At 40.8% G+C, this 14176-nt stretch overlaps 1 protein-coding gene across 2 annotated transcripts; it reads left to right on the top strand.

Moving 5' to 3' along the window:
* Positions 1 to 549: 549 nt before the first annotated feature.
* Positions 550 to 4427, top strand: LOC148848274 (uncharacterized). Of its 2 annotated transcripts, XM_088948410.1 has the most exons (3): positions 709 to 1652; positions 1776 to 3500; positions 3915 to 4427. In XM_088948410.1, exons 1-3 carry the CDS (start codon positions 845 to 847, stop codon positions 4328 to 4330), a joined length of 2949 nt encoding a protein of 982 aa, XP_088804536.1. In that variant the 5' UTR covers positions 709 to 844; the 3' UTR covers positions 4331 to 4427. The 2 variants fall into 2 exon arrangements, with proteins under 2 accessions (XP_088804535.1, XP_088804536.1); XM_088948409.1 differs by having other exon boundaries at positions 550 to 3500.
* The last annotated feature ends 9749 nt before the right edge of the window (positions 4428 to 14176 follow it).

Here is a 14176-nt window from a genome sequence, read left to right as displayed (position 1 = left end):
TTAGCATGTAAACAGGTAATTGACAGGCAACAATGAAGCTGCATGGTATTTGATCACCATGACATCAGGGCCATCTGACAAGATCAGCCTCCAAGTGGCACATCTACTTGAAACCCTGAATCTTTCCCTCTTCACTTTTTCTTTTTCTTTTCTCCATCTCTCATAATCAAATACAATCCAAAGGACCAAAACAAATGGTGCAGAGCAGATAAAGTTATGTAAATGTTGTTGGTGTTTTCACCCAATTTGACTGATTATTTCTTACAAATTCTGTGAGCTAAGAATTTCTTTTTTCTTGGGAGGTTCAAAGCAGTACAGCGATTGAAAATCATTTTTGTAATATTATCAGTTTAACAAATAACTGTGCTTAAGTGGGTTTATACATTTTTTCCCATATGAAATTAAATACTTTTCTAGGATCCGGTGACAAATTACATGATGGTTATCCAAACGCAAAGGAAACAAGGAATGATGAAAAAGGTAGCTAATCAACAATTCGAAAACAAAAAGTATAATATTTAGAGAGAGAGAGAGACAAAGATAGGAACCAAAGAAGAAAAAGGGGAGACTAGTGTATGAGTACAAATGGACATCCACTGTAGACTAGTATCAGTGAAACAATTTCTTTTTATTTTTTTATTTTTTTTTTCTTTTCTCTTCTTTTTCTCCCTCTCCCTCCCACACAGCACTGAAGACTGAAGACTGAAGACTGAACCAATCATCATGAAACACCCTCTGCGCCCAGCACTCCCCAAAAGCACTTCTCCTCCTCGTCAAAACCTCTCCTCCCTTAAATCCACCCTCTTTAAACCCTTTCACATCTCACCTCCTCCCCAAAAAAACCATGAAAACCAGCTCTCATCCTCTGTTCTTCTTCCTCTTCCTCTCTTTGTCTTTCCTCGAAACGAATCTTGTAGTCTCTGCAACTATCCCTCCCCAGCTCTTCTCTCTCCTATCTCTCAAAACCTCCCTCAAGGACCCTCTCTCCTCTCTCCATGACTGGAATCCCACCACCATTTCTAGCTCTCCTTCTTCGACGCCGCCCTGGTGTTCCTGGACAGGGGTTACGTGCGGCCGAGATGCCTCCCTAATTACTTCACTTGATCTCACCTACAAGAACCTCTCTGGGTTCATCCCTCCAGAAATCCGGTTCTTATCTCAATTGAACCACCTCAACCTCAGCGGCAATTCCTTTGAAGGGCCTTTTCCCAACGCCATTTTTGAATTGTCACAGCTCAGGACTCTGGACATCAGCCACAACAATTTTAATGGTAGTTTCCCACCTGGTATCTCCAAGCTCAAGTTTTTGACGATTTTTAACGCTTACAGCAACAGTTTCACCGGTCCGCTGCCACATGGGATTACTCGGCTTCGGTTTCTTGAGCAGCTCAACCTCGGCGGGAGCTTCTTCAAAGGTGGTATACCGGGGGGGTTTCGCAGTTTATCAAGATTAAAGTATTTACATTTAGCTGGAAATTTCTTGCATGGACCGATTCCACCAGATTTAGGCTTTATGACTCAGCTCGAGCATTTGGAGATTGGATACAACGAGTTCTCTGGAGGGATACCGGTGGAGTTCGGGCAGTTATCGGAACTCCGATATCTCGACGTTGCCACTGCAAATTTATCCGGTCTTCTTCCGCCACAGCTTGGTAATTTAACGATGCTCGAATCACTTTTTCTATTCAAGAACCGATTTTACGGCCCAATTCCCGCAAGTTACTCAGGTTTGGGAGCACTGAAGGTGCTTGATTTGTCAGATAACCGCCTTTCAGGTCCGATTCCAGAAGGATTTTCTTCGTTAAAGGAGTTGACTTTGCTGAGTTTAATGGACAATGATCTATCCGGCGAGATCCCGGCTGGAATCGGCGAACTTCCTAACCTCGAAGCCTTACTGCTTTGGAACAATTCTTTTACTGGATATCTCCCCCAAAAGCTTGGCTCGAATTCCAAGTTGCAGAAGCTCGATGTTTCATCCAACTCTCTAACCGGTCCGATTCCACCGAGTCTCTGCCTCGGAAACCGACTCGTTCGACTCATTCTGTTTTCCAATAGGTTTGACTCCGAGCTTCCTCCATCGCTTTCAAATTGCACTTCTCTGTGGAGGTTCCGGATCGAAAATAACAGACTATCGGGAACGATCCCTTCCGGTTTCGGTCTCTTGCCAAACCTCACTTTCATGGACCTCAGCAAGAACAACTTCACCGGCGAAATCCCGAGAGATCTCGGCAAGTCCGTGAAATTGGAGTACTTCAACATTTCTGAGAACTCATTCAACAGTGGAATACCAGACAACATATGGAGTGCTCCCAACCTACAGATCTTCTCCGCCAGTTTTTGCAAACTCACCGGGAAAATGCCAGATTTCATTGGATGTCGAAGCTTGTATAAGCTGGAAATGGAGGGGAACTCGCTTAATGGAAGCATTCCGTGGGACATTGACCACTGCGAGAAGCTTCTCTGGTTGAATCTCAGACAGAATTCTCTCACTGGGATAATCCCCTGGGAGCTTTCGACGCTCCCATCGATCACCGATGTCGATCTCTCCCATAACTTCCTTACTGGTACGATCCCTTCGAACTTCGGCAACTGCAGTACATTAGAGAGTTTCAATGTGTCATTCAATCTCCTCACTGGCCCCATCCCGTCGTTCGGTACGATCTTCCCGAACCTTCACCCGTCGTCGTTCTCCGGAAACGAGGGCCTCTGTGGAGGAATTGTGGAGAAACCCTGCGCTTCGGATAGGATGGCAACCGATGATTCCAGATTCCGAGAGCAACCAAACAAGACCGCCGGAGCGATCGTATGGATCGTGGCTGCAGCATTCGGCGTAGGCTTCTTCGTCCTTATTGCCGGTAGCCGCTGCTTCCAAGCGAATTACGGCCGTCGATTCGTGGATGATCAAAAGGCGGGACCATGGAAACTAACCGCATTTCAGCGGTTGAATTTCACGGCTGATGACGTGCTTGAGTGTTTGTCGATGAGCGATAAGATCATCGGAATGGGATCCACCGGGACTGTATACAAGGCGGAGATGCCAAGTGGCGAGATCATAGCGGTTAAGAAGCTATGGGGGAAGCATAAAGAGACGGTGCGGAGGCGACGGGGTGTTTTAGCAGAAGTGGATGTGCTGGGTAACGTGAGACACCGTAATATCGTGAGACTGTTGGGTTGCTGCAGCAACAACGAGGCTACGTTGCTACTGTACGAGTACATGCCGAATGGGAGCTTGGACGACTTGTTGCACGGGAAGAATAAGGGAGAGAATCTGGTGGCGGATTGGTTCACCCGGTACAAGATAGCACTGGGCGTTGCGCAGGGCATCTGTTACCTTCACCACGACTGTGACCCTGTTATCGTGCACCGGGACGTGAAGCCAAGCAACATCTTACTGGATGCAGAGATGGAAGCGAGGGTGGCGGACTTCGGAGTCGCCAAGTTGATTCAAACCGACGAGTCCATGTCGGTCATTGCAGGGTCGTACGGCTACATTGCACCTGGTACGTAGTACGTTTGCATATTGATAATGTGCGCCGGGTGGGAAACATCCGGGTATTAACGACGTGGTACTTCTCTGGGGAGCTGACGGGGGGATGGTGTAAAACTCTACAGAGAGCACCAGAGAAGAGACTGGTGCTATCGTCTCTTCCTCCATTTGTTTCGAATTTCGAAAGGTGGCATGGAAGCAAGATTCTCTTCTTTTGTCACCGCGCCATTTTTCCCCATTGGAGTGCATTGCGCACTATTGCGCGTGATATACTTTTTCCCCGCTTTAGTTTTAATTAATTTAGTATATCCCAAAAGATAAATATAGCCTTTTATACAAGCAGAGAACATGATTAGATAAGGAAATTAGATCATTAGATCAGTTGGTCTATTCAAACTAATTCAGACGGCTTTATTGCGTTTTGCAGAGTATGCTTATACATTGCAAGTGGACGAGAAGAGCGATATATATAGCTTCGGAGTGGTACTGATGGAGATACTAAGTGGGAAGAGATCGGTGGATGCCGAATTCGGAGACGGCAACAGCATTGTCGACTGGGTGAGATCGAAGATCAAAACAAAGAACGATGTGGCGGATATCCTAGACGAGAACGCCGGTGCTTCGTGCGCTTCGGTGAGGGAAGAGATGGTGCTAGTGCTAAGAATTGCATTACTTTGCACAAGTCGTAATCCGGCCGACAGACCGTCCATGAGGGACGTGGTGTCGATGCTGCAAGAAGCCAAGCCCAAAAGGAAGATTCCGGGCAGCCTGGGCGGTGGCGGAGATAGTGTCATTGGTGGTGGTGCTAGTCTTGTTGTTCACAAGCCAGGAGTAGAGTGTTAATATAATTTAATTTCAGTTTTTTTTTTTTTGTTTTAAATTTTAATTATAATATGGGGATTGGTATAGAATAAAGAATTTGTCCTTTTTTTCCTCTTTATCCTGATGGGAAATTTTTTTTTTTTGTTTTTCTCAACTAAATCACAGGTAAGTTGGTTTTTGAGTTGGCAATTCAGTCGATTGCTGTCTAGCTAGTCCTTTGAAAGGGCCAAGGGTACTTTTCTGGGATCATGGAGAGGCTGAGCATCCAAAGTATTTCCAGGTTAAATTAAAAAAAAAAAAAGACAGAAAAAAGAAGTTTATCAATAGAGTGAATGATTATAACCATCTGTCGCTTCTTTTGGCGTGGGAAACTTTTGTACGTTGGAGTTATACCATCTCAGCGATCAAGGGAAACCCCAGCGATCAATTACATCAATTGCCAAAGGGTTGTTTGTCTGAGACAACACATAATAAAGAAACAGAAGCAGAAGAAGGTGGGCTGAAGTGCTGAACCTTTATTCCCTTTTTTGTGATTGTACAGTAGATCTATACTTTATACCCAGGCCCAAACCCTCCAAAAAGAGGCAGCGATGGACAATCATCAGTCATCAGTCGATTGAAGAAGATAGGGAATCTAGAGATTAACCATCTTAACAGCTTAACTAACAATGTGAAAATTTTCAGACCCAAAAACCACAATCTAGCATCTTAATTGTGCAACCATTTATCATTAGTTGGGCTAAAACCATTCGATTCCGATTTGGGAATTCAATGATGTGTTTTTGTATGTTGAGCTCCCTTCTGTGACAATTGGATCCAATTCAATTTCCACCAAGCAAGCATGCATCGTTATAAAAACATACAGTGGCATAAATCATTAATATAATGCTGATACTTGCCTTTGCCTCACTAAAAAAACAACCCATCCTAAAATTTTAATCCATCTCTACCTGTTCAACAGAGTTGGTACAAGGCCCATCTACCCTGTGAAATATGTCAATCCCTGAAACACAACTTAAAGTGTCGTATAGGTGGGTCATTGATACAATAAGTATCGGCTGATACGAGCTGATACGTTGCAAAATTTCAATACTTATAGTAAGAATAAAATCTTTATAACGGATGAGATAGAAGAGAAATAATCAAATTCTACAAATTCTTTAATGATGGAAAATAAAAATACCTTAAATATAAGATTCAATAAGAGGGAATGAGCATTAATACCTTAAACATTAGGCTTGATAACAGGTAATAAAATAAACTAACAAATGGTATTCAAATTACAATTTTTGCCCTCACGAGAGACCAAATCTATAAAGAGGAGTATTTTAGAAGAAAAGGCCCAGAAACCTTGGGGAGTTATTCATACTTATATGCTGTGTTTGGTTGCAGTGCAATTCTATTTGCACTAGTACAAATGTATGAGAGTGCAAATGAAAAAAATACAAATTCTCATTTAATTTTGTTTTGGGTTTTACTTTACTTTGCTTCATGTCTTAATTTACTTCATTTGCACTGCAATCAAATAAAATAAGCTAAAATTTGGAACAAAAATAAGTTAGAATTTACACTCAAATCATTTGCACTGCCACAGTTTTGCATTAGTATAAATTTATTTGCATTGCAACCAAACACAACCTTATTACAATAATATAGTAAAAGGCAATGGAGGGGAGGGGGGATTGCTCCCCTCCGCCGGCCACCCCTGGCTCCACCTACAGGCTCTCTCCACATGGCATGTTAGTCCACAACAACAATAAGCCATGCCTCCAGCCCTGACCATACTGGCTACAATACATTACAACCATATATAGGAACATCTACATGTACAATGAATGACAATATACAAAGTACAGGAAATGTTTCCGCTGTATAGCTGTAAGTTCTTGTGGCTAGCGTATTGTGGTAAGCATGATCCCATTACTGTTAGATGGAGTTTTAATGGATTAATTTTTTAATGTGTCTTAGAGAAAGAATCCTATGAACAACACAATGCAAATTATTTGACTGTAAATTCTGACCTATTTTTGTTTTAAATTATAGCTTATTTTGTTTGATTGCAGTACAAATGAAGTAAATTAAGTTGCGTTTGGAAATGATGCAAATATGTGTGAATGCAAATATGTAAAGTGTAAAATTGTTCAAATAAATTAAAGTTGGGTTAGTTTTGCATTGATAAATTTACCTTCTTACCAAACAGACTTTTAGCTGTAATGGATGCAAGCATGAATTCCAATAAAGCATATGCTTTTTTTTTTATCAAAATCTCACTTGAATGCAAATTTACTTCTTTTTTATTGATGTACTTTTACATCTTATTATCAATGTAAATATGAATGTAAATATGCATTGATCTGTCATTTGTCAATGCAAAAATGTAATGTTGTCAAACACAAACAAAAGTGAATCAGAGTACAGATTTACCCTGAACCAGAATTTATACTCCATTTGTATCGTTTACAAACACAGTCTTAAGACATGAAGTAGAATAAAGTAAAACTCAAAACAAAATTAAACAAGAATTTGCATTTTTTACATTTGCACTCCCATATATTTATACTAGTGCAAACAAATTTGCACTGCAATCAAACACGGCCTAAGGCTTAATTTGGAAAGAATGCAAATATAAATACATAAAGTGTAAAACTTTGTATTTTATAGGGCACAAGACTTAAACTACTAAGGAAATTTACGGGATAGAACAAAGAAAGATAAGGCTTACAAATCCCAATGAGAAGATCATCTATCTCGATCAACGCTTCTATGATGTTTTGAGAGATCAGAATCAAATAAACGTTTTTGAATTATAAACTTTGTCATGGCCTCTGTTACTTCAAAACCAGGCATGTTAATCTATTGTTCAGAAATTAGAACCTTCTGATTTAATCATGGCGTATTTGATGAAATAACATGTTATTTTCTTTGATTGTTTTTACATTTTTATTACTATCATATCCTCCAACTATAATTCTAATTCAAGTATTTATTTATTTTGATTTTTTAAGGTTTTTTTATGCCAGAATTAAGTTTAGAGACCTCTGACCTTTCCTTGCCCCATGTTCCACCAACCAGTCCATTTCCTGAGAAATGAACAAAAGAATTAGTGTGATATGATATTTGATGGCCAATGTTATCATCAAAATCTTCTAGTTCCACCATTGCCAATCTTAGGTTCAAGTTTGGGTCCTCCTCAAAAGTTTGGATATAACACTTTCTATGAGTGTGAAGATGGTTTGCTTTATGTCAACCTAAAACTCTATTTCAATCAAAGGTTTTGGAAGCTGGAACCATGAGAAATTCCTAATGATCAACTTTATTTCTATAAAATCAATTCATTCAAGCTACTAGCACTCCTAATGTAAATATTAGAATTTGAAATTGAAGGATCCGCTAACTATTTTATTCAGAGTAAAGCCACCACTGGCACATATGCTGAGTCATGGAAGACGCAAGAAGAACTCGTGGATATATTACTCTTAATATATACTCCAAGGGGACGAAGAAATAATATAGAGATGGGTAAAGTTGGGTTTTGAAATGTTATGTACAAATGAATCTGCATGAATTGCTAATGGAGGGGATGTATTTGTCCAGTGACGTCATTCAATGAGGGATCTTAGTTTAATTTTTTTTTTTTTAATTGGAGATGTTTCGGTATTTAAGAGAAGCTTCAAGGGAGTCAAGTCTTTTACCCTATTTTACATTATTTTGCATAAATTTATGCTATACATATGTTAGTACTCTATCGACATTAGTATCCTAGAATTAAGTCCTTAATTCTAGGAGAGACAGTCATATCGAAGGTTGGTGTACCTATCCTCCTTGTATTCTAATTCAAACTAGCCGATCTTGTATCCCTGCCCTATTATAAATAAGGGCTGTAACCTGGTTGAAGTAGAAAAACGAACAAATATTATTTTCTCTTGTCTTCTTTATTGCTTCGTATCATGGTATCAGAGCTCATAGAAACCAGAGAATCAATCGTCGATACGCTGTATTGTCTCAGGTGATCACTCTCCAACCCGTAATCCATCATCGGACAGTACTCCAGCTCCTCGTCGTGATGATACATGTAGTCAGGGATCTCGATTTCATTTCTCAGGACGTGTTCCCACAGAAATCCCAGCCTGCTAACTTTTTTCAACTGACAGCCCTCCGTAATCAAAGTGGTTAGGATGACTCCAGCTGCATAAATGAACAACATAATCTGGAATGAGCCCATGAGGTAACCAGTGACAAAAGCCATCGTGGCAAACAAGACGAGCAAGATCTGCATCAACTGTTCCGAGAGCTTTTGTCCTTGCCAATCCATCTGGTTTGCAGTTGTCAATCTCTATTCTGATATGTTACTCTATAGGCTATAGCTGACAGCTGCCGCAAGCCTTACCAGCTCTCAACTCGTTGAACGGTTTTTTCCCGATATTCCAGTCTCAATGCCGAAGACCCATACTAGCTGAGGCTTGGGATGGTGTTCGGCTTCAATAGGATCCAATCACTGGAGAGGATGTCGGTTGAAGAGAACGACCGAAGGTAGCGAGGAAGCCTGGAATTCTCTTTGACGTTGACAGGGAGAGCCTCATAGACTGAACGCAGAGTCGAAATTCTAAGGAAGTGTTCCCTCCTCTGGACATTGGTGTGCACGTAAAAGCTTTTCCTTGCAATTTTTCTTTGCAACTGAGGAAAGATTTTCTCCTCCAGATTCAGAGCTCCTCTCTGCAAAAGCTTGTTAGTATTAGGTTTTCCCTGATTCGTGTTGCTGCAAAGTTTTGTGTCTCTCCTCATGGATTCATCTGAAGTTGCTCAATATATTTCTCATCCTATCACCGTTATCTTTGATTGCTCAAATTTTGATTTATGGTCCCAAGAGATGTGCAGTTTTCTCAAGGGACGACTTCTATGGCGATATGTGACTGGTGAGATTCCCAAACCTACTAAAGTTGTTGATGAAACAGAAGATAAGTTTGCTGAACGCGTAGAAAGATGGGGCGAAAAAAATCATCAAATATTGACATGGTTTTGCAATACTTGTATTGCAAGCATCAAGTTGGAATTTCGCATATATAACTCTCCTAAAGAGGTGTGGGATTTCTTACAAGCTCGTTATTCTATTTCTGATGACGTACATCAGTTTCAGCTCTATAGGCATCTTCACCGTATGAAACAGCAACCTGAACAAACAATTCATAGTTATGTCTCTGAATTACAATTTCTTTGGGATCAGTTAGCATAGTGTGAACCTAAATGGGATAGTACCTCTGCAGCCACTACTTATTCTAAGCTTCGCGATCGCCAACGTGTTTGGCATCTTCTGATGACTCTCAGGGATGAGTATGAACCTGTTAATGGTACTCTATTTCATCGTAGCCCATTGCCTTCCCTTGACATTGTAATCAAATATTTGCTCAATGAAGAAACCCGACTAAAAACACATCGAGATGAGCAATACTTATTATCTACTGATGCCGTTTTTGCTACTCTGGGTATGTCTGCTGCTTCTTCAACTTCCTTTAAATTTTCAAAACGGACTTTCTACAATTACTGCAAAAAGACTGGTCATACTATCTCTGAGTGCCACCGATTGCAAACCAAAAAGGCGTCTAGACAAAAGTACTTGTCCGTGGGTTCTCAGGCTTCAAGTTCTACTGCAGCTGCTGCCACAGGGGATTCTTCTAATAACACCTCTCCAAAATTTTCTCTTCGAGAACTCCAAGCCCTTCTTCACCAGCTCCAACCTGCTTCTGGTATGACTTCCAATTCAGTCTTGTCCGTCACTCCAGGTACTACCTCATCATGGTATTTTGATTCTGCCTGTTGCAATCATATGACATTCAATTCATCCCTCTTTACTTCCAAGTCACAACCTTCTATTGCACCAATTGTTCATACTGCTGATAGTTCCACCTTAATTGTCAAAAGTGTAGGAACTATTTCAACACCTCGTTTATCACTTCCTAACACCTTTTTGGTACCTTAATTATCTCTAAATCTTATATCTGTTGGACAATTATACGAACTTGGTTTTGAAATACATTTCTCAAGTCGTGGTTGTATTGTGTAGGATCCATGGATAGGGAAGATCATTGGGACAGGCCGTAAGGTTTGGAGACTGTTTGAGCTACCATCTCTCCAATTACCATCCCTTGCTGTTGTTGTCACTTCTAGTATCTGGCATGTTCGTCTTGGTCACATTTCTACCTCTAGGTTAGGATCTTTAATTTCTAATGGGTGTTTGGGTCCTGTTAAAACAACCCACTTTGATTGTGTTTCATGTCCTCTTTCAAAACATCATGCTTTGCCTTTTAATACAAGTGATTTCGTTTCTTCTGCACCTTTTGATCTTATTCATTCTGATATTTGGGGACCTTCGCCTCATAATACTATGGGTGGTTTGCGTTATTTTGTGATTTTCATTGGTAACTTCTCTCGATATACATGGATTTATCTCATGCACAATAAATCTGAACTACTTACGATTTATATTCAATTTGCCACTATGATTAAAACTCAGTTTTCCTCTATTATCAAAATTTTTCGCACAGATAATGCCATGGAATATCGAGATTCTACCCTTATCCAATTTCTTTCACAAAATGGGACTATCATTCATAGATCTTGTCCTGGTACCTCTCAACAAAATAGATGTGCAAAACGAAAACATAGGCATATTATCGATACTGTTCAAGCTCTTTTAATCTCTTCCTCTTGTCCTGAACGATTTTGGGGGGAAGCAGCCCTCACTGCGGTTTATACCATCAACCGCATTCTCTCTCTTGTTATTGGTAACATTTCTCCTTATGAACGTTTGTATGGCCATTGCCCTGATTACCAATCTCTTCGTGTGTTTGGTTGTGCTTGTTTTGTTTTATTACAACCTCATGAACGTACCAAATTGAAACCAAAAGCACGTTTATTTTGTTTTCTCGGGTATGGTATTGAACATAAAGGATATCGGTGTTGGGATCCTCTTTCCCAACGACTTCGCATATCTCGTCATGTTACATTTTGGAAACACAAAATGTTCTCAAGTCTCTCCCCATTTCGAGTTACCACGACACCTTCACATTTCTTTACTGATCCTACCATCTCCCTTTTTCCTGATGATTTGCCTACAGGTTCGACTACTTCTTCCTCTGATAGCTCTAACAGTACTGCACAACCTGCAACCTCTCCGACTGCATCTACCTTGGCTGTGGATCCTCCAACCCTACCCTCTTCTGAGCCCTTGATTGCTCCTGACGAGTTTGACTCTAACCGTTTTGATGCTCCACTCCGTCGTTCTAGTAGGGTCACTAAACCTTCTGTTCTTCTTCATGATTTTCATTGTTATTCTACCATTGTATCTTTATACGAGCCTTGCACCTATCGCGAGGCTAGTACTGACCCTCTATGGCAGAAAGCAATGGCAGACGAAATTCAAGCTCTTACAAGCACTCACACTTCGGACTTAGTTGACCTGCCTCCAGATAAATTCGTGATTGGTTGTAAATGGGTCTACAAAATCAAGACCCAGGCAGATGGTTCCGTTGAGAGGTATAAAGCTAGATTGGTAGCTAAAGAGTTCACACAGGAGTATGGCATTGATTATGAAGAGACTTTTGCCCCGATTGCCCGTCTCACCTCTGTTCGCAGTCTTATTGCAATTGCTACAGCTAAGCACTGGCAGCTATTTCAGATGGATGTTAAGAATGCTTTCCTCAATGGCGATCTTTCTGAAGAGATTTATATGCAGCCCCCTCCTGGTTATGATCATCTCCCTAATCAGGTTTGTCGTCTTCGTAAGGCTCTATATGGACTTAAGTAGGCACCTCGAGCATGGTTCTCCAAATTTAGCTCTACTGTTTGTCAGTTTGGTTTTAAATCTAGCACCTATGATCATGCCTTGTTCATCCGTAAGAGCTCTCAGGGTTGTGTACTTCTCCTCCTTTATGTGGATGACATGATCATTACTGGCGATGATTTGCAAGGCATTTCCGCTCTTAAGACTTTTCTTAGCAAACAGTTTGAAATGAAAGATCTTGGTCACCTCACTTATTTCCTAGGCGTTGAGGTCTCCTCCGACCAATCAGGATATTATTTGTCTCAGGACAAGTATGCTACTGATCTTATTTCTCGTGTAGGACTCACTGATACTAAGACTGTTCACACTCCGATTGAGCCTAATGCCCATTTTTCAGCCACTGATGGTACTCCTCTTAGTGACTACACCTTATATCGGCAACTAGTTGGCAGTCTTGTATATCTTACTGTTACTCGTCCTGATATTGCGTATGCTGTTCATATTGTAAGCCAGTTCATGTCTGCCCCTCACTACTCATTATGCTGTTGTGCTTTGTATCCTCTGTTATGTCAAGGGCACTTTATTTCATGGACTTCACTACTCCAGCTCTTCCTCTCTTCAGTTGATTGCATACTCTGATGCTGATTGGGCTGGTGATCCTACTGATAGACGCTCCACTATTGGTTATTGCTTCTTTCTTGGAGATTCTCTTATATCTTGGCGTAGTAAGAAGCATATGGTTGTCTCTCGTTCTAATACTGAAGCTGAATATCGAGCTCTTGCTGACACTACCTCCGAGTTGTTATGGTTACGATGGTTACTCCATGACATGGGACTTACTCATTCAGCTGAAACCTCACTTTACTGTGACAATCGTAGCGCCATACAGATTGCCCACAATGATGTCTTCCATGAGCACACTAAGCATATTGAGACTGATTGTCACTTTATTCGTCATCATGTGCTCGAGGGTACTATTCGTCTTGTTCCTGTCTCTTCCCAGGATCAGTCTGTCGATATATTTACCAAAGCTCACTCTCCTCTTCACTTCCGTGCTCTAGTTGGCAAACTCCAGATGACTAACACATTACCATCTTGAGTTTGAGGGGGGATGTTAGTACTCTATCGACATTAGTATCCTAGAATTAAGGAGAGATAATGTTATCTCCTTAATTCTAGGAGAGACAATCCTATCGAAAGTTAGTGTACCTATCCTCCTTGTATTCTAACTTAAACTAGCTGACCTTGTATCCCTGCCCTATTATAAATAAGGGTTGTAACCTGGTTGAAGTAGAAAAATGAAGAAATATTATTTTCTCTTGTCTCCTTTATTGCTTCGTATCAACATATTTGTACTTTTACTCTTTCTAAACTAAAGGGTGTTTGGTTTACAGTCGGAATCGGAATCGAAATTCTTTGGAATCGGGATCGGAATGATCTATTCCCATAGTCTGTTGGGTTCAGATAGGAATGGGAATGAGAATTGGAATCAGAAGGAATGAGATTTCATTCCCAAATAGTTAAAATCAGAATAATCCATTCCGACTCCAATTCTGGACTCCCATTCTTATTAACCAAACGGGGCCTAAGTTTTTCGAGTACCATAGATTGAACCCTTTTCTCAATCCCCTATTCATTTCCAAACAACCTTTCTCCATTGGCTCCTTCAACCACCGACGAAATTCCAACTCTGCCAATCTCCTACCTAAAAGCGTCCAAACGACTCCGACGGACACACCTTCAGCGGCTCCAACTAGAAATGGTGCTATTTTCATTCACTGTAAGCACTAAGCAGTGCCAGAAATTGGTTGCTTGATTGAAGAATTTCAATTATGTTGAATTTGGACTTGGGCTCGAGCCCATTCCATATTTCTGACACACTCTCTACACAGCTTGGCCCAAGCTCCACCCCAAAATAGTTTTGAGTTTGGTTAAGGATCTCGTGGGCTTTAAAGTTACCATTCTATTCTACGAGTTCAAAGTTCAAACAAGAGAATTTGGCCTTTTACTGGGCCAGCCAATTCAAAACATGAAATAACTGGTTAAGGAGGCCCACTCGCAATGGGCATTAGTCCCAATCACACTATTAC

Source organism: Nelumbo lutea, chromosome 6 (assembly GCF_056320005.1).
Source record: "Nelumbo lutea isolate HS-2025 chromosome 6, American lotus-T2T, whole genome shotgun sequence".
NCBI lineage: Eukaryota > Viridiplantae > Streptophyta > Magnoliopsida > Proteales > Nelumbonaceae > Nelumbo > Nelumbo lutea.
Note: the sequence above shows the minus strand (reverse complement) of the source record. Positions and strands in the feature narration are given on the sequence as shown.

Bases quoted from the DNA above. Each gene is read 5' to 3' on its own strand.
- LOC148848274 (XM_088948409.1), top strand. From the start codon at position 845: ATGAAAACCAGCTCTCATCCTCTGTTCTTCTTCCTCTTCCTCTCTTTG. The intron at 3,501-3,914 runs GTACGTAGTACG...TGCGTTTTGCAG, and splicing joins GTACGGCTACATTGCACCTG to AGTATGCTTATACATTGCAA.